Source organism: Schistocerca gregaria, chromosome 3, assembly GCF_023897955.1.
Source record: "Schistocerca gregaria isolate iqSchGreg1 chromosome 3, iqSchGreg1.2, whole genome shotgun sequence".
Classification (NCBI taxonomy): domain Eukaryota; kingdom Metazoa; phylum Arthropoda; class Insecta; order Orthoptera; family Acrididae; genus Schistocerca; species Schistocerca gregaria.
Window position 1 is genome coordinate 691164272 of NC_064922.1, and position 24613 is coordinate 691188884.

Below are 24613 nucleotides of genomic sequence, written 5' to 3' on the forward strand. Positions count from 1 at the left end.
CTTTCCGCTCCCGGGATTGGAATGACTCCTTACCCTCTCCCTTAAAACCCACACCCTTTCATTTTTCCCTCTCCTTCCTTCCTTCCTGACGAAGCAACTGCCAGTTGCGAAAGCTTGTAATTCTGTGTGTGTGTTTGTGTGTTTTGTTCATGTGCCTGTCTGCCGGCGCTTTCCCGCTTGGTAAGTCTTGGAATCTTTATTTTTAATATATTTTTCCCATGTGGAAGTTTCTTTCTGTTTTATTTACATCGTCATATATATATATATATATATATATATATATATATATATATATATATATATATATATATATATATTAAAAACAAAGATTCCAAGACTTACCAAGCGGGAAGGCGCCGGCAGACAGGCACATGAACAAAACACACAAACACACACACAGAATTACTAGCTTTCGCAACCGATGGTTGCTTCTTCAGGAAGGAGAGGGAAAGACGAAAGGATGTGGGTTTTAAGGGAGAGGGTAAGGAGTCATTCCAATCCCGGGAGCGGAAAGACTTCCCTTCGGGGAAAAAAAGGACAGGTGTACACTCGCACACACACACACACACATATCCATCCGCACATACACAGACACAAGCAGACATATTTCTGCTTGTGTCTGTGTATGTGCGGATGGATATGTGTGTGTGTGTGTGTGCGAGTGTACACCTGTCCTTTTTTTCCCCGAAGGGAAGTCTTTCCGCTCCCGGGATTGGAATGACTCCTTACCCTCTCCCTTAAAACCCACATCCTTTCGTCTTTCCCTCTCCTTCCTGAAGAAGCAACCATCGGTTGCGAAAGCTAGTAATTCTGTGTGTGTGTTTGTGTGTTTTGTTCATGTGCCTGTCTGCCGGCGCCTTCCCGCTTGGTAAGTCTTGGAATCTTTGTTTTTAATATATTTTTCCCATGTGGAAGTTTCTTTCTGTTTTATTTATATATATATATATATATATACTGTGAGGATCCCTAGATCGTTAAATAGATGTCTGAAAGATGACTGTGGGTGGGCTCCAGCAATTATTCTGATTACACATTTTTGAGCAATGAATACTTTTCTGCTCAACGATTAATTAGCCCAGAATATGATACCATACGAAAGCAGTGAATGAAAGTAGGCACAGTAAGCTAATTTACTGAGATTCTTATCACCAAAATTTGCAATAACCCTAATAGCATACGTAGCCGAACTCAGATGTTTCAGCAGACCATCAATGTGTTGCTTCCAGTTTAACCTCTCATCAATGGACACACCTAAAAATTTTGAAAATTCTACCTTAGCTACAGACTTCTGTTCAAAGTCTATATTTATTACTGGAGTTGTGCCATTTGCTGTACAGAACTGTATATACTGTGTTTTATCAAAATTTAAAGAGAGTCCGTTTGCTGAACCACTTAATAATTTTGTGAAAAACATCATTTACCATTACATCACTTAGTTCTTGGTTTTTGGATGTTATTACTATACTTGTATCATCAGCAAAAAGAACTAACTTTGCATCCTCATCAATATGGAATGGTAAGTCATTAATGTATATCAAGAACAGTAAAGGACCTAAGACCGAACCCTGTGGGACCCCGTGCTTGATAGCCCCCCAGTTTGAGGAATCAGCTGTTGTATTAACATTAGATGAACCACTTATTTCAACTTTCTGCATTCTTCCAGTTGAGTATGAATTAAACCATTTGTGCACTGAATTTAGGGATGTGATATGAGTGCTCCATTTAAGACTTTCCTGGATATGAATCCCAAGAAATCTAGTTTCATTGACAGCACTAATGTTTTGGTTATCTATACATATTACGAGCTGTGCCACATTTTTATTTTTATTTGTTTAGTTCAGGAAGAGATACCGTATGTCTTGGTAATCTATTGTATACTTTTGTTCCTGCATGATATACACCTTTTTGGCATAATGTGGTGTTACAATGATTCACATGTATGTCACTGTCTGACCTGGTACTGTAATCATGGACACTATTGTTTTGAGGAAAAAGGTTTTCTTTTCTCAGTATACTTTCTTTGACATACACGACCACTTCCAGTACATAAATGCAGGGAAGGGGTAGGATCTTCAGATATTTAAAGAACGTTTTGCATGGTTTTCTGCAGCTCACTTGTTTCATTATTTTTATAATTGCCTTTTGTTTCATGAAAATTGTAACTGCTTGGTGTACATGTCCCCAGAAAATGATACCACACTTCAGCAACTGTTTCTGCACTAGTATTGTTGCAAAGAATGCTTACTACATAGCTCATTTTTGGTAGTTTTGAATTTAGTGATGTGATATGAGTGCTCCATTTAAGACTTTCCTGGGTATGAATCCCAAGAAATCTAGTTTCATTGACAGCACTAATGTTTTGGTTATCTATACATATTACGAGCTGTGCCACATTTTTATTTTTATTTGTGTGGAAAGTCATAAGTACCATTTTTTGGGGATTAACTATTAGTCTGTTTCTGGTAAACCATTCAGACAATCCTTTTGTAAAATTTTTTGCAGATGCAGTAAGATTTTCTTCTTTATTCCCTTCAGTCAATATACTGGTGACATCTGGAAACAGTACTGGTTCAGAATTCCTAAGGCGTGATAGAAATCATTAATGTACACAAAAAAAAAAAAAAAAAAAAAAAAAAGAGACCTAGAATGGAGCCCTGTGGAACACCATGACTTAGTCCACACGGTTCTGAAAGGTGTACCTGGAGTTCATTTCCTTCCATGTACTTAATTTCAGTTATGTGAGAGTGATATTCCAAATATGCTTTAATCCATTGATTTGGCATACGTCTTACTCCATATCATTCAATCTTCCTCAGGAGCAATGAATGATCAATCACATCAAAAGCTTTTGTTAACTCCAAGAATAAACCTGATATATTTCTGTGGTTGTCCACTGCATTGAAGACATGCTTTATCAGATTGAAAGTGGCTATTTCAATTGATCGCTGTGGTATGAAGCCATGTTGACATCTAGAAATAATATTATTCTTGTCGAAGAACATAGTTGGTTTTGAAAGGAACACTTTTTCAATAGTTTTTGAGAACCTTGACAGTAGCGACGCAGGTCTATAGTTACCCATACACTGATGATCACCTTTTTTATATAGGGGTATTACTTTTGCCATTTTCAGTTGCCGTGGGAAAACACCACATGATAAGGATGAATTGCATATGTCCAATAAAGGCAAATCTTGCTGTTATTTTTATAATATAATCTGGAATATCATCAATACCAGTTGAATAATTACTCTTCAGTGAATTAATGGTATTTAGGAGCTGTGATGGGTCTATTGGACTGAGGAACATGGATATATTATTTATTTCAATAGATGAAAGTTCTTTCCATCTAGTATTAGGCGGATTTCCAAGTTTTTCTTCACTAATTTTCCAGCAACAGTTGCATAATAAGAATTGAAACTAGAATGAAATTTTCACTCTACAGCGGAGTGTGTGCTGATATGAAACTTTCTGGCAGATTAAAACTGTGTGCTGGACCGAGGTTCGAACTCGGGACCTTTGCCTTTCGCGGGTAAGTGCTCTACCAACTGAGCTACCCAAGCACGACTCACGCCCCGTCCTCACAGCTTTACTTCTGCCAGCACCTCGTCTCCTACCTTCCAAACTTAACAGAAGCTCTCCTATGAAACTTGCAGAACCAGCACTCCTGAAAGAAAGGATATTGTGGAGACATGGCTTAGCCACAGCCTGGGGGATGTTTCTAGAATGAAATTTTCACTCTACAGCGGAGGTGCGCTAATATGAAACTTCCTGTGCTTTTGTGGAAACATTATGTCAAACTTATGCTTGAAAACGTCCAAAAAAATTTCCATTTTTTCGTTGGTAATAGAGGTATCACATACTTGTCTCCGATATTGTTCCTTGATTAGATACTGAAAGTATTCAATATCTTTCCTACTATAAATCCTTTTATGGATAATATGTTGTACACTGGTTGAAATGTGATTTGCTGGTATGGTTAGTAATTGCGAGAGGTGGTCACTACAGCCAGTATCAAAGTTTTTTGATGTACCCTTGTCCGTGTTTACACATATCTGATCAAGGAGAGTGATACTAGTTTTTGTTACATTTGTTGGAGAGCTAACAGTCAGACAAATATTGTAGTCTTTTATAATATTTAATAACTTTTCCCTGTGAGGGCTGTGGCTCAGAAAGTCAGTATTAAAATCTCCACATAGTACCACTGTTTTCCCAGTTGTCTTAAGTTTGCCTAAAGCAAGTTCCAGTTTTTCAGACAGTAACTCAACAGCTGAGATTTCAAAGTTTCTTTCACAACCAGGTTTGCAAACAGAGGCTATATTCTTATAATCTATATTTTCTTTTACATATATACAAGTTCCCCCAAGTTTTGATCCCATTCTACAAAAGCAGTTTGCAAGTTTAAAATACAATATTTTAAGTATTGAAAATACTCATTTTGTAACCAGTGCTCACAAAACATAAAACCGAAACGTCTTTCCATTCACAATTGAGGAGTATATTTATTTCATCAACTTTGTTTATTAATGACTGTACATTGTGGTGTACAATCTTCAGTGTGTATTTGCAATTTAATTTTGCATCACATTTTCTTGTGCTGCAGTCTGCTGTCTGGACAGATGAGTTCAATCCATTTACTGACTTCTTAGGATGTCCTGTCTATTGCTACACAGAATTTATGAAAAAAAAAGATAGTTGCAGAGATTATGAGATGCTTTCCATCCTGGATTTTCCATTGTTGAATCTGGTATACAGAATTTCACTTTTGAAGTAGTGTAATGCTTTACATATATCTCCCCTTATACTAATTTTAACTTTTTATTTTTTTGTTTGTCTGTGAGGCATTGTTTAAATTTTAATTGAAGCTCTCTTTGCTTTTGTAATAGCTTTCTAACATGGCTGTCAAATAACAAAGAGCCTTTTCCATCCCTCACACCTTTGCTCAGCACATACCCATGTAAAGTATATTGTACTACTTGAACTCTGTCCATTGATACTCAGCATTGTTAGTGCTGGAGATGAAATGCTCATGTTGCCTGCTCAGGTAATCTGAAATCTGTGTCTTGTTGCTCTTGCTAAGCAGAAATATCTTCCTACCTTTGTACTCTTGTTTAAAGCCTTATTCAGTGATGCTCTAGGGGCCTCATGATCACTGATTCCCTGCTATGCTGTGCCAATCAGTTTGGGTCAGTTTGTGAACAGCAGATGTAAGATGTTACCTTCATGAATCAGTTCTCTGATTAACTGCGCAAGGTAATTTTCAGATAAGGCATTTACAACAATTTCACCTGATTTCCTGTCCCTACAATCCACTGTAAGCATAGAAGTCTCCCAGTCTAGTAAGTTGAAATATTCCCCTAGTGCTACAACATAACCAGCAAATTTATATGAAGTATTTTCCAAAGTGAAATTTTCACTCAGCAGCAGAGTGGGCACCAATATGAAACTTCCTGGCAGATTAAAACTCTATGTTAGACCGAGACTCAAACTCAGGACTTTTGCCTTTCAGGGGCAAAGTGCTCTACTGACTGACCTAACCAAGCATTACACATGACCTGTTCTCACAACTTTACTTCCACCAGTACCTCATCTCCTACTTCCCAAACTCTCCTGGAAAACTTCCAAATTTCCCTTCAAATGTTCTGCCACTACTGCTCCTGAGGCAGGGACTCCATAAAAGCATCCAATGACCATGTTTCATCTTCTTTTATCACCCAAATTATTTCATCTCCAAAATTTGTACTAATCTCACTAGGTATTATCATACTTTTTATGGCTATAAACATGCCTCCACCACTAGTGCTCAACCTATATGTTTGATACATATTCCATTTAGAATTTAGAATTTCATTGCTATTGGCACCTGGTTTCAGTCAGCTTTCTATCGTACTATGTGGGCATTGTTGCTGTTTATAGTTCTGAGGTCCTGCAGTTAACTAATACTATGTTCACATTTTTCTCCAAATTACTATGATATATTCTACCCTGTCTGTTATCGGAACACATGTTATATGCTCTATGGATGGGTTTCTCTATCCTAAATAATAACCACTATGTGTACACTGCACACATGCCACTATTCTAGCAGCTGCTTCCTATGCATAGTGCTTGGCAGACCTATTAAGGCAAACCCAGAATTCTGCACCCGATTGCAGAGGTCGAAAATTCCCAGAATCATCTGAGCCTCTTGTTTACTTTCCTCTATGCTCCAAGCCAGAGGACTATGATCAGTTCTGGGAATGTAAATGGCATCCATCCATCCTTGAGGGATGATGGTGTAGCATGCTTGGTTCAGAGTCTGCAACGTCTGCTGTGGCTAAAAAGTCCCACTCGAGAGTGGCAGTCCCTACTGCAGTTTGGACATGTGAATTTGAGGGAATTCGAACAGAAGCCACTCTGTCTCTGCACTTTGCCCTCTTCCTGATTTGTTCCTGTGTGTGTTCGTCCTCTGAGAGCTTGATGCCGTTGCGCACAGTTACTCGCCACTTGGATTGATTCTGGTCTTGGTCAGGTCTCTCTAGCAGACATCCTTGAAACGAAGATGCGGTCGTCCCACTGGCCTCACACCTTCCTGAAGTTCGCTGTACAGCAGCTGTTTCAGTATAAGTTCAGGATCCATGTGCCTGACATGTCCCAACCATCTTAGACGTCGATCACTCAGGAGTGCAAAGATGCTGGTTGTGCTTGCACGATGAAAGACTTTGGTGTTGGGTACTTGATCTCTCCAAGAGATCTGAAGGATCTTCCGGAGACAGCGGAGATGGAAGCTGTTGAGTCGAGATTCATGCCTAGAAAGAGTTGTCCATGTCACACAACTGTAGAGAAGGGTGCTTATAACACAAGCGTTGTAGACTTTTAATTTAGTTTTTGTGGTAAGCAGTCCGTTGTTCCATAGTCTGTTTTTCAATCTAGCAATGACAGATGATGCCTTTGCGATTCTGTTAGTAAGTTCAGTGTCCATGGACAAGTTGCTACATATTGTGGATCCCAAGTAGGTAAAGTCATCAACTAACTGGAGAGGATTGCCATCAATGCTAATGGATGGAAGGTTGGTAGTGCTCTGCGCCATGATCTTAGTCTTTTGAAGGCTGATGAGTAGACCAAACTTTTCACATACATTTGATAATTTGTTGATTATATACTGCAATTCATCTTCTGTGTTCGCTACTAGAGCTGCACCGTCCTCATATAACAACTCACGGATAACAACTGTATTTAATTTGGTCTTGGCCTTGAGGCGAGCAATGTTGAAAAGATTTCCATCAGACCTCATATGTAGATACACTCCCTCCTCACAGTCTTCAAAGGCAAATCTAAGCAGAAGGGAAAAGAAAATCCCAAATAATGTAGGAGCTAACACACACCCCTGTTTCACGCCACTATTAACAGGGAATGCCTCTGATGTTTTATCATTGAAGCAAATTGTTGCTGTGTTTTCTCATGGAAAAGAGACAATTATCTACAGTAGTTTAGGTGGGCATCCAATTTCCTGCAACAGTTTGAAAAGCCCACTTCTGCTCACTAAATAAAACGCTTTAACAAAGTCAATGAAAGCAATATAAAGTGGCCTCTGCTGCTCTTAAGGAGAAGATCATATCTATGGTTGATCGGGCGGGCCTGAAGCCACACTGAGATCTGGGTAGATTCAGGAAGCTAAGATCTGTAATCACATTAGGATGACTCTTGCATAAGCTTTCCCAGCTACACTTAGTAATGAAATGCCTCGGTAATTGTTACAGTCACTTCTGTTCCCTTTCTGTTTATATAGAGTAACTATCCTCGAATTCCGCATACTCATCGAGACATAACCTTCTTCCCAGCTGGTTGAGATAAGTGAATATAAATGTTTGAGAAGGACAGACTTGTTATACTTAATAACCTCTGCAGGGATCCCATCTTCACCTGGGGCCTTTCCATTAGCAAGAGACTCTATTTCTCTAAGTTCTTCCATAGTAGGCATTGCATCTAGTTCTTCCATAACTGGCATTTGTTTGATGGCGTCACATGCATCCTTGCTAACTTCATTCTTGGCTGCATACAACTCGAGGTAGTGTTCAACCCAGCATTCCATTTGTTTGCCTTCATCAGTAATGACTTCGCCCATCTTGGACTTCAGAGGAGCTGTTTTTCTGACAGTTGGTCCAATTGCCTTCTTAATACCATCATACATTGCCTTAGCATTCCCAGAGTCAGCCGCTTTCTGTATACCTGCACATAAATTCAGCCAGTAGTTACTTGCGCATCTCCTGGATGTTTGCTGTGCCCTATTCTTTGCTTTTCGTAGGTCATCTCGAGTTCTTTCATTTGGGTTTCTTTTGTAAGCAAGCAGGGATTTCCATTTAGCCTCAGTGACTGGTTCCATTTCTTCCAAATTTTGCTCGTACCAGTCCTTATTTCTTTTTCCTTTTATTCCATAGGCCAATACTGCTGAGTTGTAGATTGCACCCGAGAGTTTTGCCCATTTCTTATCAACATTCCTTTCTGCTTGAACATTTCCTGGGAAAGCACTTTCAGAATTACTGGCAAAAAATCCTGCTTTTATTGTGTGTCATGAACATGATCTGTGTTGATGCGGGGATGACCTCTCGGTTTAGCGTGGTGACATTTCTTAGGAGTGAGCCTCAATGTGCACGCCACCAGGGCGTGGTCTGTGTTGCAATCAGCACTGTGATAACTTCGTGTCAGTAGCACATTTTTGAGACCAATACGCCTAGCTATGACTAAGTCAAGTTGATGCCAGTGATGAGAGTGCGGGTGTCTCCAAGACACCTTGTGCTGATCCTTAAGCTGGAAATATGTGTTTGTGATACAGAGTCCATAAAAGCAGCAAACTTCAAGCAGTCTCTGGCCATTTTCATTCATTTTTCCCACCCCATGACGTACCAGACAATCCGGCCATATGTCGTTATCTGATCCAACTCTAGCATTAAAGTCCCCTAGAATATACAGTGTCTTGGTGCTAGGTACCTTGGCTATTCTGTCACTGAGTAAGTCATAAAACAGATCCTTCCCTTCCATGCTGGATGATAAGATAGGAGCGTACACATTTAGGATGTTGACAGTGCCACTTGAGGAGCATATTTTCAAATCTATAATTCGCTCTGTTCCACCAGGTGGTGGCACAGTACAGTCCAGGAGGCCATTTTTAACAGCAAATCCTACGCCATGAAGAATGTGTAATTATCCTCCCTGATAGAGCCCGCGTCTGCAAGCTGTCTCTCCTGCTGTCCCGCGATGTCTACATTCAAATGATGGAGCTCTCTGTCAATAACGCCAGTCTTATGGATGAAATCAACCTCTTGGGCATCATCAATTTACCTTAGACACTTGGTCCTAACATTCCAGGTGGCAATACGAAATAGTGATTTCTTTATTATTTCATTTTTGTTGTTGGTAGGTGTACTATATCAACCCACTTGTCGAAGATTACTTCTAAGCTTCACACACCCTGTGAAGCAGGCGGACAGTGGCGGGACAGCACCTTATTGGCTGGGGGCTGCCCAGTTTGAGGCGGGCGGTAGCTGTCCAACGAGATGCAATGATCTCTCCCACCGTCGGAAGTGGCCCCAGGCACTCGAGTCTTACGACAATCAGACAGAGCTTATAACCGGTAACTGCCTCTTCCCGTGTTGTGCCAAAGTCCTTGGACGTCGCTGAAGTGTCCTCTCCAGGATGCTACAAGCCTGAGTGATAAATATGAAGACACGTGAGTTGCCCAATCATCACGGTCTCCCTCTCGACCTAAATGATAATATCCAGAGGAAAGGCAAGCCAATATGTCTGGTATCACTTTGGTTGCAGGAGCTGCCGAAAGGGGACGTAGTACGCCTTCCAATCACCTTTGGGGCCCCACTCCAGATTATCTTTCAGGGTTTTCTCCCTTAGCCTTCATCCCTCCCGAGACCAACCACAAGGCAGTGGTGTGTTAAGGTAATTATAGAAAGAAAAGGAATGGTAACTGAGGAGAGGGTAGGAAATAGGATATATAGGATATAGGATATAAGACGGGTCGTTGTGAGGCACATTTTGTCTGGCTCCTCTGCTGAGACCTGCCCGGCTAGGTTGGACCTGCCAGTAGCTACACTACTGCCGATATAGCTCTCAGCTTCCTTGGAGCACACAAACTCTACCACCCACACGGACAGTGCTACGATAAGGTGTTCGTGCCTCATGGGAGAGTTCTGGGAACAACACTGCAAAACAATAACTTATCTTCCACCCCACAGGTGAGGCTAACTGTCTTCACCTAATTAGCTAGCCACATGTAGCAACCAAGGATGGCCTCTAAAACCAACTGGCAGGTGACATTGATGCCTACATGAGCCATAATTTGCAGCCATGTGCACCTAATGCATTTGATCATTGCTGGCAAATCCGCCTTCTCATCTCAGATGAGACTCCCCCACAGGCAGACAGAGTGAACACTGGGTTTCTTTCCCAACCTACGTGCTATTTTCCTGACAGACTCCACAACCCACCAAACAATGGAGCTCCCAGTGACAAGCAATTCTACCCTCTGCGCTTATCTGTACCTTTCAAGAAGATCGGCCATACTTCCAACTCCCAAATGTACTTTTCGCTGCAGGCAGTACCTCTCAAACCTTTGTTGAGACATAAGAAGATAGCTGTATGGCCAGTACTCACTTTTGCCTTCCATCCAGAGATTGCAACTCTGGCACAGTTCATCACTCATTACAGTGTCAACTGGCCAGGACATGCAAATCGGAGGATGCAGCAGCATCAAGGATCCCAGGAAACACAATAGGCTTCAGAGTTGCCACAGCATTCATTCCAGATGCCCCAATGCCACTGCAGCCCAGGGCAGCAACATGAAACCTATCGACCATTGTCAACACAGCTTCCAGCTGTTTGCTGGCAGTGGCCAGTTCCCCCTGCATCTGTACATGACAGGCACAGTCCCTACCCATCTTTAATAAATGATTGTCTGAACCATATGATTCCTCAGGACTGTAATCCCCTCATTCTTCATTTAATGTGTCTAATCCTTACACTTGACCAACCACAGTACCATGTTACTTGTCTTACATGGTGGGGTAATGCACACAGCACTTTCATTAAATGACTCTCCTCTTGACATATTTGGGTGTTTGGATCTTATTTGATGCCACTTTCTTATAGCTTCTCCAACTGCTATTTTATTACCTAGGATCTAACAATTCAGGTACCAGCTTTTATTGAGTGCATGATGACCAATACGCCTTTTTAAAGTTTTTCTGAAAGTCATTCCAGGGAGAGAAATCTTCCAAATGAGCTGTTACCCATTTGGCATTCCCTGCTAAATAACCAAGGACAAAATTAATATTCTTGGCGTCATCCCAGTGTTTCGACAATTATTTAGAAAATATCATTGAGAAGTAAGCAGCATGAATATCCTTTTCTGGTTTAAATTTGGGGAACTGTGTGAACAAGTTTGTCCCACTTTGTAAATGCAATTCCTAAATTAATTCTAGTTACAAGTCTCCATTTATTATTATCAAACTTCATTTTAGCTAATTCATCCCAGTTATTTTGTATTTCCGCCTATGTTCTATTTGTTTCATCTGTTGAATGAGGTGTACTGGCAGATGATTCCACCTTCCTCTACTCCTTGTGCAATTAATTTGCTAACACACACCATCAAGGTTGCAAGGGTGGAACTTGAATCTTTATTTTGTTCTAAGCCTTTAGCCGTATAGTAGTGTCTGAGATTTGTTTATGTGGCTCTGTTTGGGTACTCCTTAATCTGTTTCATATCTTTATTCAAACCTCCACATTGTTCATTTATCTCATTACTTACTGAGTCACATTGTTTAACAACCTCAGACTGTAACTCACCTGTCAAAGTCAGAATGGCAGATGATAGTTTAGATATTTTATTGTGTTTCTTAACTTTTCTTTGTGAGACTCTGCAATAAGCTCTTCTAGCTTCTGAACCTGTTTATGTATCTTCTCATTTAGATCAGTACTAATAACCTCTAATTTGTTATTAAATTCAGTGATTGTCTGTTTCTTTGTCTCTGCAGAAGTCTCTGAAATCTAATATCTTGAGCTTTTATACTTGTGTTTATAGTAACCAATATTACATCTTGAGCATCTGTTTTCATATTTAAGCTAGTTATCTGCTCAGTAAATATTCTGAATAATCTTCTAAATGCTGCTCCATAATCCTAGTTAGTATGAGCAAGCAGTTACAACAATATTCTAGCTCTGTGTAATGGGGCTGTCGGTCTTCCGACTCACGAACTTAGCAGATTCTTCATAGACATTATTGTTGTCAATTAATTTGGTTATTATTCATCAACAAATTATTATAGACACAGCTATGCTAAAGTTTAGTTCCTGATTCTTCCTGAGATTTACCATGTCCTCTTCTCCAAACGCTGTAATGAATTTCATTATTATGTTATCAGTTTCTCTCCCCGACATAAATCTTATTACTGTTTAACAAGTGACTGTTGATCACAATCAGAAGGTATATTCAGACTAGTGTGATCATTCTTTTACTTAGTTTGAGCCTGATCAAATCGTTGTCTCTGTCCACATTGATTGAAACATTTATTTCTGTAAACATCCAGTAAGATCTTGATAGGATTTTTAAATGGTGCAAGATTGGCAATTTACTTTAAATGTTTATAAGTGTAAAAGTGTCCCCTTCACAAAATACAAAATGGAGAGTCCTATGACTATAATATGAATGATTGACAACTGGAATTATTCAACTTATATGAATATCTGTGTACAACAATTGTGATAATATGAAATAGAGAGAAAATACAGGCTCAGCTGCAGGTAAAGCAGGTAGCAAACTTTGGATCATTTGTGGGAGAATACTGTAGAATATTACTTAATTTTGTGAGACCAATACCAAATAAGACTTAACAGGTAATATCATATGAGGAAAAAGAAGGGTAGATCAAATGGTCACAAGTTTCTTTTAATTATGGGACAGTGTCATGGAAATTCTGGTATTGCATCATCAGCTCAAGCAGGCCGCAGCAGTCAGACAAGTGAATTGCCAGTTATGAAATTCCAGAGGCAGGCACTGTAAAACTATTACCTTGGGATCCTGCTCACCAGGTTGGTGCACACCATTGCAAAGTCAATTCTTTTCAGGTAGACTTGACAACAAGTGGAACTTCTTGTCACAACAACACCAAACAGCTGAATATATTTGGGCTCCAATGCAGAATAAGGTCATTTCACAGTGATTTCCACAGTATGGACATAAATGTAGTAATTATAGGAACTCAGAAATGTTTTAGCCTATTTTTCAATTAGAATCTGCTTGGGCCTTTACATTAAATTTTTGTAACGGAGAATAAAGACTACTTACAACCAGCTTAAAATTTCTCAGCTGGAAAAAGATATTTTTATTGTAAGATATATTATATTTAGCAGTAATTCACAAGGACATGTATTTATTTGCTGCCTACCTGTGGTGTTGTTTGAATTAATGCACAATGTGAATGTGTTTGGTAACACTGTTGTCTCCATATTAATTTCATGAAGGAGATATCAGGTAATAAACACATCATGCATTTTTTCATATCTAAATTTTTATGTGATGCTCAGAGAGGTGCATGTCCTCTGTCACTTCTCAACATTTTACATATTTTAAATAAGGATGAAATGACATTTTGTAAACCTTTAGAGACATGAACTGTGAGATACAAACCCATGAACATTTGAAAAAGAGTAGTGTGTACCACCCCATTGTGGTCTCATCATTTCACAGACTAAAAGAGATAATGAGAGCATATAGGAACCATCCTCATCAATGTCTATGCCACTGCTATTTTAAACCTACAGACATTGGTCAGGGATGTACTCAATATGATCCTGATGAGGTGATTTGGTTCACCCTTATTTTGTGGAGTATTTCTGTAACTATCTGACACAACTGGGGAGCTATAACATGCTGTTTGTCTTGCTGAAGCTAGAGGTGTCTCAGGGTACTACAGGCAAATGAATGATGTGATTTAACTGTTTGTACCTGTGTGGTTTGTTAGTGCGCAGTAATTACAGAAATATTTGTGTTCCTATTTTATCTAGTGAAACATTCCCCCTCCCTCCACCTGTCTGATCAGTGGCTGCCGACAAGCAAAATGTGTGCTTCACAATTTTCAACAAACTCGTACCATGGTGACAGCCTGTATTGACATGGACCTTGGGTCATCACTCTAAGTGACCTTCTACCATACTTTAAACTTTATTTTCCTACAATAAGGGTATTTCTGCATGCATGCTACTTTCGCCACTCTGTAACATGTGGTGACCAAAGCTGCATATATGGGGCAGGATAGCTTCTCACCAATTGTTGTTGTCCAATACTCAGTCAGCGATTGATTTACTTCGTTGGAATCTGTATATCTATGATAATCTAAGATGACCTCTATGATCTGTACATTGTTGTCGATGGGAAATAACTCTGATGGATGCAGTTTTCCCTGATTCAAGGTAGCCATGGCCCACCCTTGAAAGGTAGCACATGAAAACAAAGCACTTGCATAACTTCAGAATGGTGTCTCTCATGCGTTCTTGCTGTCACAAGATGCATTGGTAATACACTACTTGCATATCCTGCTCTGGACTTTCAATCCAACTGTCAGCTTGAAATATGACAACATCCAAGTATCATGACACATTGAAGTATTCCATTTACCGTGCTCTGTCTCTCAAAACAATAGTTGTCTCCAATTCAGCTGCTTGAGTCTCACTCGGACACTGGCATCGCCAGTGCCTGAGTGAGACTTGGGCACCATCTTGAAAGGGTTAAGAGCAATACAGCTAGCCAAAAAAGCATCCTAATTTAGATGTATGCTGTTACCACAAATCAAACTGGTTGACTTTTGTTTTAACTACAAAAATTGCTGTATGTTTTGGATGATTTTTGATTAAACTGTAGAAGTAGCTGTATTAGCTTTAGAACATTACAGAAATAAGATAAAGTGTTTAGTTAACCCCTGCAGCTTACAAATTAATTATTATAACTGTACCAAGTTAATATTTTTTTCAGTTGTCTTTTTAGTGATGGCTGTACTCTTTGTTGTGATTGTCCTTGGAGCCTTATGCGAAGTGTATCGTTCACATCGCAAACATAAAAGGAGGCAAGAAGCTGAGGTCGAGGCTGCAATCAGATGGCCAAAATCTCAGAAATTTCAAGATCCTGGCCTGCCATCTTCCCTTAAAATGACAGGGTACAAGAGTGTAAGTATAAAAATATTAATTAATTCATAGATTCAATGTTCTTACAAATGACACTGTAGGAGGAAGAAAGTATATTTATTTGGAAATAAATATTTCTCTTTTAACAGATTCCAGTACAAGACACAAAGCCAAAGCAACCTTTGGAATCAAAACCTGTGTCAAGAAATGAGTATAAGCCCATACCAGATTCTGTCCCAGATGAAAAAAAGCCAAGTATGAATGGTGAAAGCAAAACAAAAATTGGTAAGTACAAACTCTTCAGTACAAAACTTGTACTTTATATACGTGGAAGAAAACTAAGATAACAGTAATATTTTTCTAATAATTAATGAGGAAAGGAAACCTGTTACCTGTGTATAGTTAGGGTTGTCCATTTATGTGTGAGTCGGTGGGGAGCGGAGGGGGGGGGGGGGGGGGAGATGCTTATATGTGAACCAGCTATTATGTGTGTCCATACACTACATCTCAGTGAACTGTTGATGAGTGGTTGCCTTTTCTCATTTCATGTTATTATTTTAATCCTTTAATTTTCATTATAATAATATAATACATTTTTAAAATAATGATACCCTTGTGATAAGAAGAGGCAAAGATTAATTATAATGACCACAAAAAGAAACTACAAAATAGCATTTTATTTCTTTTGACTTTCTCTCTCTCTCTCTCTCTCTCTCTCTCTCTCTCTCTCTCTCTCTCTCTCTCTCTCTCTCTCTAGCCCTTAGGTTAATGGTAATAGTACTGGACTGGCCCAAAAATAAGCTGCACTTTTCTTTCCAGATTTCATCCTCAAAAACTTAGGGATCAGCTTATATCCACTACCTGTCTTTTTACAAACAATTATTGTACAAAAATTAATCTCATTTGCAACAATACAACTTGTGTCTGTAGCCAAAACTTACTGCAAGAATTTTATTATGCAACATTGCAAAATATTACCAGTGTTTTATTGGTGTTAATATTGTGTAGTTCTTCAAATATTGTTTTGTTAGGCTTTAGTTCAGTTTCAGTTGGAAACTGGTAAGAATTCCTAGTTTATGATGATATGAAAAACGATTTAGAGTGAAAAACATCATCAAGCCAAAGAATTCGGCGTAGTTATGGTGCAAGCTTCAAACTTACGGTTTTGCCTTAAGCCAAGTGTACAGCCAGCAGAGAGGCTGGCAGACAGTATGGCTTGGATGAATCTAATGTGTGACATTTAGTTGCTTCAAAAGAAAAATGGAAGAAGCCAGTTTCAATAAGAAAATCGTTCAAGGGGCCAAAATGTGGCAAGTATCAGGAACTTGAAGCTAAGATTCTTTCCTATGTGCAAGATAAGAGGACAGATGTCCCATCTCACAAGAAATTATCCAACTGAAGGTTTTAGTGAGATGGAATAACATTTTTCCAGAGACATATCCTTATCAATGACAGAAGGCCTCAATAACCACAATAATCTTAAACAAGCCACAACAAGAATTTCATCAGTTTATGTGGAGGTATGGCCTTACTCTCCATCAAAGTGCTACTCTAGTACAGAGAATGCCAGCAGCTTTCGAGCAGAAACGGGTCAACTTCCGGCATTACATCATCTAGTTACAAAAGGGTCACTTATACCATTTTCATAAGATTGGCAATGCTGATGAAATACCAGTGTTTTTTGACATCCTGAACAATGCAACAGTTATCACAAAAAGGGCAAAAAATATATTATTTAGGTGAACCAGAAATGAAAAAAATGAATAACTTTGATGTTAGCTGTTACAGCTGATGGGGGAAAGTACCCCTTTATGTCATTCTGAAGAGAAAAACCATGATCAAACAATACTTTCCTATGGGCTCAGTGATTTGCTGTGAAGAAAAGAGCTGGATGACAGTGCAACTGATGGTTGACTTCTTTCCTACTGTATGGTTTTGGAGACATGGGGCACTACTTCCTAAGAGAACCATACTAGTTTTGGATGCTTTTAAGGGACATCTAACACCTGAAATAAAAGATAAACTTGCTTCACAAAAGATAGATCTTGTCTTGATATGTGCAGAAATGATTTCAAAACTACAGTTACTAGCTGTTGCCCTAAGCATACTGTTCAAGGACAACCTCCAAAAAATGTATTCAGATTGACTCCTGGAAGGAAATGACGTCCTTACTCCATCTAGTAAGATTAAGAAGTCAGCAATTACCCATAAGTGCATGTGGATTCTAGCTTTGTGGTCCTCTGTATCATCAGAGTCAACCATAAAGGTGTTCAAGAAATGCTATGTATTGAATTAGCTGAATGGGAGTGAGGATGATGTACTGTGGGAAGAGAATGAAGAAAATGATAAGAGTGAGAGTGATGAAGTGAATACTGGTACTAATAGAGATGAAAGTAAGAAAGACAAAGTATGTAGTCAATGAGTTGCATCAAATGTTAGAACAAAAGGTTAGGGTACATACTTATGTCTTGCATTTAAATAGAAATATATTTTTGGTAATTTGTTTCCTCTCAGTCAGTGTGTGGCTTATTTTTGCACGAAGTCTTGATTGTTTATTATTATTATTATTATTATTATTATTATTATTATTATTATTATTATTATTATTATTATTTTAATTCCTCAAAATTTAGGGGTGCAGCTCGTATGCAGTGGCGGCTTATTTTCTAGGCCATTACAGTAATATAAATATATCCAATATATCCACCTCCATAAGGGATTGGTCAGCACTTCTGATTGTCATAGAAAGGACCTGGGTTCAATTCCCCGTACCACCAGGCATTCCCGGGTTCGATTCCCGGCGGAGTCCGGGATTTTCCCTGCCTCATGATGCCTGGGTGTTGTGTGATGTCCTTAGGTTAGTTAGGTTTAAGTAGTTCTAAGTTCTAGGGGACTGATGACCATAGATGTTAAGTCCCATAGTGCTCAGAGCCATTTGAACCATTTGAATCGCCAGGCATTTTCCCTTCATTGGAGGATTTTAACTGGGAGCACTCACCCTTATGATGCCTACTAGAGAACTACATTTATGAGAAGTAGCATCTCCAAGGTCTGGAAAGTTGACAGTGGCTTGGAGAGTGGTGTTTTGACTCCATACCCCCACCATAAGACATCCAAATGTGAACATATAGCAGAGTATGACACAGAAGTGAATCAGAATCAAGCGGTCCTCTCAGCCTGATAGTGGGGAGAAGGGGAAGGAAGAGATAGGCAGAGAGAGGGTGGAAGAGGATAAAGACAGGGAAAAGAAGTAAGAGAAGATAGACAGACAGAGGGAGGGGAGTAGGGGATGGACAGAGAGAGGGGGTAGGAGGAGATGATCAGAGAGAGAGGGAGGTGCAGATAGAAATAGAAAAAGTGGAGAAGGTAGTGGACACAGAGAGGAGGACAAGGAGAGAGAGGTGGGAGGAGGAGGTGAACTAGGAGGAGGAGGAGGGAAGGAGGCAGGTGGAAGATGGAGAAGTATAGTGGGCTGTTGGCTGTAAAATGGAGTGATTTTAGGAGGAAGCATAAAAGAGTGTAAGGAGGTAAGTTAAAGAATATTGGGTATAAGGAGAAACAATGAAGAGGGGTGGGAGGAGAGTGAAATGGAAGGTAGAATAGGGCAGATATATAAATTCTTCCTTATTATTCTGATGAGACAGCAGAGATTGAGACCTGTATGTATGCAACATATGTAAAGTAAAGGAAAGGAACCACTGAACTTTAGCTGGCTGATGTGTGTTGCATAGAAACACACACTAATAAACAGTATTCGTAATTGCTTTTCAGCTCTTTTTCTTTCTCCAGTACAAGTACACACATTCAGACACACAAATACAGCCATAGAAATGCACACAGCCACTTCTATGCTTTGACTCTGCAATATATCTAACACAAGCACACGTGGGAGAAGCTAGTATAAGTATAATTTTGTACTACAATTTATGTATATGCTAGATAGTGGCAAAGTCTTGGTAGTCACTTGGTTATAATTTGTTCAAAAACTGAAGGATGCAAAATGATATATATTAAGTGTGAAAGTATGCACACTTCCATGGAGGCAGTGGACTATTCCTTCAGAGTAAATAGTATTTATACTTTTGTTCATCATACACCATTGTACTGACGGCATATTGGAGTTCACTTGGCTCCATCAGCTTTGCTTGGCTTCAAGTGAAGTATTTGGGCATTCCTGATGTTTTGTGGTTGAAAAAATAAATAAAATGTTCATAAATAATGTTATGACCATATGATCCAAAATATTATTGCAAACGTTTCTTCAAACAGATGTAGATATTGAAGTAAAAATGAGAAAGAAATCATTCAGTTGTTACTGATATGATTCCTTTTGTAGGTTATGGAGTCAAATAAACTTCTTGGTGCTGTGTGTATGAGTGGTTAAATCATTTCTGAAGTTTCCTGAATGTAGCATCCACACATACACTTGAAATCACACAGTAAAATATTATCAGTTCACAGAGGAGAACAAACAGCCTTTCATTTTCATTTCTGATGAAAATTATTTTGGGCACTGAGGAGTTATAACTTTCTTCCACTGACTTGCAGTTTTTCCTGGACCCAATCACGCCAGGACTACTTCCACTGGTGGTAGTTAGCTCCAAATCAGATGGTTCTATAACAACCATATAATCAGTTTTTACAAGTACACTTGTCTTGGAAGGAGTTCTGGTTCTGGATGTCCGTTGGCTTTCTACAGCTCGTTAAAGCTATTTATGGTAACACAAGGTAATAGGTATCATCTTTCTTTCTACATTTTTGAAACTTCCTCAGGTAGAAATACTTCTTTATGAGCCAAAGAGCAGTGTCAAGACACTTTGGTTGCATTGGCCATAGGAATAATGATTTCCCACAGCAGGGATAAATTCTCTGGAGAATGTATAATGTGACCCAACTGTATTTCTAACTGTCCACACTCTGTAACTTGGTGTGACATTTTCAGGAATCTCATCTGTAAATGACATTATGACTGCATTACTCTGCAAGGTAACGAACTCAAGGAAAGGAAGGGGTTAAGGCTTACAGGACAAGGAGGATACAGGCAAATACTGGGAGGTGGAAGAAGGTGAAAGAGTTGGCTCTCAGGGACACTAGCAGAATGTGGATTAGCTGTGGTAATATTTATAAAACTAAGGGACTATAGAACAGGAGAGAGGGAAAGAGGAAAAGAAAGTACAGTGTCAGGATGGAATAGAAATCATTTGAATGTGAAAGAGAGGAGAGAGAGGGGCAAGGTATTGAGAAGAGGGTGGCTGATTATGGGGCTAGTGGAGGCTTCAGCTAAGAGAAATACCTAAAGGATGCTTCCCACTTGAACATTTCAGGAGAAGTGATGGCAGGGTGGAAAGATTCAGTTGACATGGGTGTTGAAGGAAGAATGATGTAATGAGCAAATTACATAGCAGCCAACATAAATGGAAATGGCTTTTAGAATAAAAATAATGAATTAGTTTGTTAACCATCTGAATTGAATATCCTTTATCAAGTTAAGTATTCTATGTTTGGTATGTCATTAGTCAGTTACTTGTCAGTCTAAACGGTCAGGATTGTGATTCATTATTGTTTGTCTTGAGTTTTAAAAAATGTAGAGTTTAACTGTTTCTTGAGAAATAAGTTGGTTACTTAGTATTGCATTGTTTCTACAAAAGTTACTATTTTTAAGCATATGATTATTTCAACAACCTGAAGTTGTGTTTTTTAATCCTTTGTTTTCCTTAGTGTTTGCTTTGTCTGTCTGAGTAATTATACAGTATTTGTTAGGCACAATTCTTTTGCTCCATATTTACTTATCAGAATCCAGGCACGACTCTTCACATTCAGACTATATTTATTATATTATTCCATTTACTTGTTTAGGCACTTGCCATATTTGGACACAAACTTAGAATTCTGAAATAACGTTAAGTGCCAGTAAGTTACATATACAAAGTGAAGCTGAAATCCACCAACAGAATTGCAGAGGTAGTTCAGGGATATTTTCTGAGTTTTTTGGTACAACAGGCCCTTACGTTCCACCATTAAATCTTTTTCCAAACGTATCCAAAATTTTGGAAAATGAAGAGAGAGATAAAGGAAAGCCCTTCAAGTCAGGAAAATATGAACACCACAAAATAGTATGGAACAATGACTTTATCCACTCTCATGAACCAATATAACAACCTCTCCATGGCAGTTGTCCCTCACTCACTTATTCCCATTTATCAAGTACCACTACATGTAATAAGTGTCTCAAATATATCAACCTAAAACATAAAAGTTGGGAACCCTTCAGCAACAAACACTAGCTTCTAATAGAACATCTTGTTGTTGTTGTTGGTGGTGGTGGTGTTGTGGTCTTCAGTCCAGAGACTGGTTTGATGCACCTCTCCATGCTACTCTATCCTGTGCAAGGTTGTTCATCTCCCAGTACCTACTATGACCTACATCCTTCTGAATCTGTTTAGTGTATTCATCTCTTGGTCTCCCTCTGCGATTTTTGCCCTCCCCGCTGCCCTCCAGTACTAAATTGGTGATCCCTCAGAATATGCCCTACAAACCGATCCCTTCTTCTAGTCAAGTTACGCCACAAATTTCTCTTCTCCCCAATTCTATTCAATACCTCCTCATTAGTTATGTTATCTACCCACCGAATCTTCAGCATTCTTCTGTAGCACCACATTTCAAAAGCTTCTATACTCTTCTTGTCCAAACTATTTATCGTCCATGTTTCACTTCCATACATGGCTACACTCCATACAAATACTTTAAGAAACGACTTCCTGACAATCTATGCTCGATGTTAACAAATTTCTCTTCTTCAGAAATGCTTTCCTTGCTGTTACTAGTCTACATTTTATATCATCTTTACTTCGACCATCATCAGTATTTTGCTCCCCAAATAGCAATACTCATTTGCTACTTTAAATGTCTCGTTTCCTAATCTAATTCCCACAGCATCACCCAATTTAATTCAACTGCATTCCATTATTCTCTTTTTGCTTTTGTTGATGTTCATCTTATATCCTTCTTTCAAGACCATGTCGATTCCATTCAGCTGCTCTTCCAGGTCCTTTGCTGTCTCTGACAGTATTAGAATGTCAACAGGAAACCTCGAAGTTTTTATTTATTCTCCATGGATTTTAATTCCTACTCCAAATTTTTCTTTTGTTTCCTTTACTGCTTGCTCAATATACAGATTGATTAACATCGGGGAGAGTCTACAACCCTGTCTCACTCCCTTCCCAACCACTGCTTTCCTTTCATGTCCTCAACTCTTATAACTGCCATCTGGTTTCTATACAAATTGTAAATAGCATTTTGCACTTTGTATTTTACCCCTGCCACCTTCAGAATTTGAAAGAGAGTATTCCAGTCAACATTGTCAAATGCTTTCTCTAAGTCTACAAATACTATAAACGTACGTTTGCCTTTCCTTAATCTATTTTCTAAGATAAGTTGTAAGGTCAGTATGGCCTCATGTTTTCCAACATTTCTATGAAATCCAAAATGATCTTCCCCTGGGTCGGCTTCTACAAGTTTTTCCATTTGCCTGTAAAGAATTCATGTTAGTATTTTGCAGCAGTGGCTTATTAAACTGATAGTTGGGTAATTTTCACATCTGTCAACACCTGCTTTCTTTGGGATTGGAATTATTATATTCTTCTTGAAGTTTGAGGGTATTTTGCCTGTCTCATACATCTTGCTCACCAGATGGTTGAGTTTTGTCAGGACTGGCTCTCCCAAGGTGGTCAGTAGTTCTAATGAAATGTAGTCTACTCCCAGGGCATTCTTTCGACTTAGGTCTTTCAGTGCTTTATCAAAATCTTCACGCAGTATCATATCTCCCATTGCATCTTCATCTACATTCTCTTCCATTTCTGTAATATTGTCCTTAAGAACATCACCCTTGTATAGACCCTCTATATACTCCTTCCACCTTTCTGCTTTCCCTTCTTTGCTTAGAACTGGGTTTCCATCTGAGCTCTTGATATTCATGCAAGTGGTTCTCTTTTCTGCAAAGGTCTCTTTAATTTTCCTGTGGGCAGTATCTATCTTACCCCTAGTGAGATAAGCCTCTACATCATTACATTTGTCCTCTATCCCTGCTTAGCCAGTTTGCACTTCCTGTTGATTAATAAGCAAAAAATCATGGAATGACTATTACTTGGATAATAAGTCAATAGCACTAACATCTTACTCATAGTACTGATGTTACTGAGCTGTTATATCTTCAGAAATGGATATCATTGATTTAAATGATCATGGAGTTGTTTCCCTCTCCCCTTTTCCTTATAGTTTTATCACTTTCTCATGCATTTATATTCTCATCATTACAATATCTGTATTAATACTTTTATTTGAATAGTCTGCTGAAAAACAAAAATCAACAAAATGAAAATGAAACCACATTGCATCTCACTATCACATAGACAGGATCTCTCCATCTGTATCCATGTGGTGGCTGGAGTGGGCATTTGTACCTGTACTGCTGGAACATGGTGTTTTTTATTTTATTTTTTCCAACATTGCCAACTGATACAATGCTTGTGGAATGCAGTCAATGTTCCAGCATAGACCAGCTACTTTACCCCATGCATCTGCAAAGTCACACTTAATGACACCATTCGGCTAGCTGCAGTTACTGCAGTGGTTGGAGGCAAGCAGGCTCATCTCACATCAGTGCAAAGGTGATGACTGGCCCCACTGCAGCTTGCTTTCTTGGAGAAGGGGAGCAGCCCGGGTCTGCTCCTGCACAGACAACTATTCTTCTTCACTGCTACCACATTAGTTACTTCACACAGAGTAATTTTTTATCTAGCATTGCTGCGCTCCCAATCCTTTTTCCCTGGAGATATCATTTTGGTGGTTTTTAATAAACTCATGCTCATAAAGTTTTCTTTATCAAACATCACTATATTTTGTTTTTTACATCTGTGAAAATGAAGCTTGCAGTTCGCCTGTTTCTTCTTTCGTTCATCTCTTTTCACACTGTAAAATATGTTGTGCCTCTTCTTTTTCGGTACACATTTGATGTTCTTGAGATGGTTGCTGATCTTTTATTTTGTTCTGCTTTCCCATCCTGTTCTTATTTTAATCATCTTTCATTGTTATGCTTTCTCTGTGCTTTGTTCTCTCTCTGGTATTTTGATCCACTTACTACATTCATCATCATCATCTTTTTCTTCTTCTTCTCCTTTGGCGCTTAAGTCCTTGATGGGCCTTAGACTGCTCAACAGTCTGCCCCCAAACAGTCAACACATTGTCCACCCATCTAGCTCTTGGCCAGCCCTTTCTTTTGATGGGCATTTTGTATCTCCCATTCACTGCATGTGTTCTATCCAAGGTATTCTTAGAGATTTCATAAATTTCGTTATATCTTTCTCTTGTACAAGCTTTTGTATTTCATTGTTGTTTTTTGGTTTTCTTTTAAATGCCCTTAGGTTGTTCATAACTGCTTCCATCGTCATCTACA

The 24613-nt window shown here is 39.0% G+C and overlaps 1 protein-coding gene across 14 annotated transcripts in view; it reads left to right on the forward strand.

The window, feature by feature from the left end:
• The window catches only part of LOC126354429 (axotactin), a 547963-nt gene that overhangs the window by 460245 nt on the left and 63105 nt on the right, over nucleotides 1-24613 (forward strand). For all 14 annotated transcript variants that reach the window (XR_007565327.1, XR_007565328.1, XR_007565329.1 and 11 more), the window contains 2 exons: nucleotides 15014-15204; nucleotides 15312-15447. Coding sequence is in view for 10 of the 14 variants with exons in the window: in XM_050004068.1 (XP_049860025.1) it covers nucleotides 15014-15204; nucleotides 15312-15447 (327 nt within the window). In the remaining 4 variants the exon portion in view is untranslated. The remainder of the gene's footprint in view (nucleotides 1-15013; nucleotides 15205-15311; nucleotides 15448-24613) is intronic.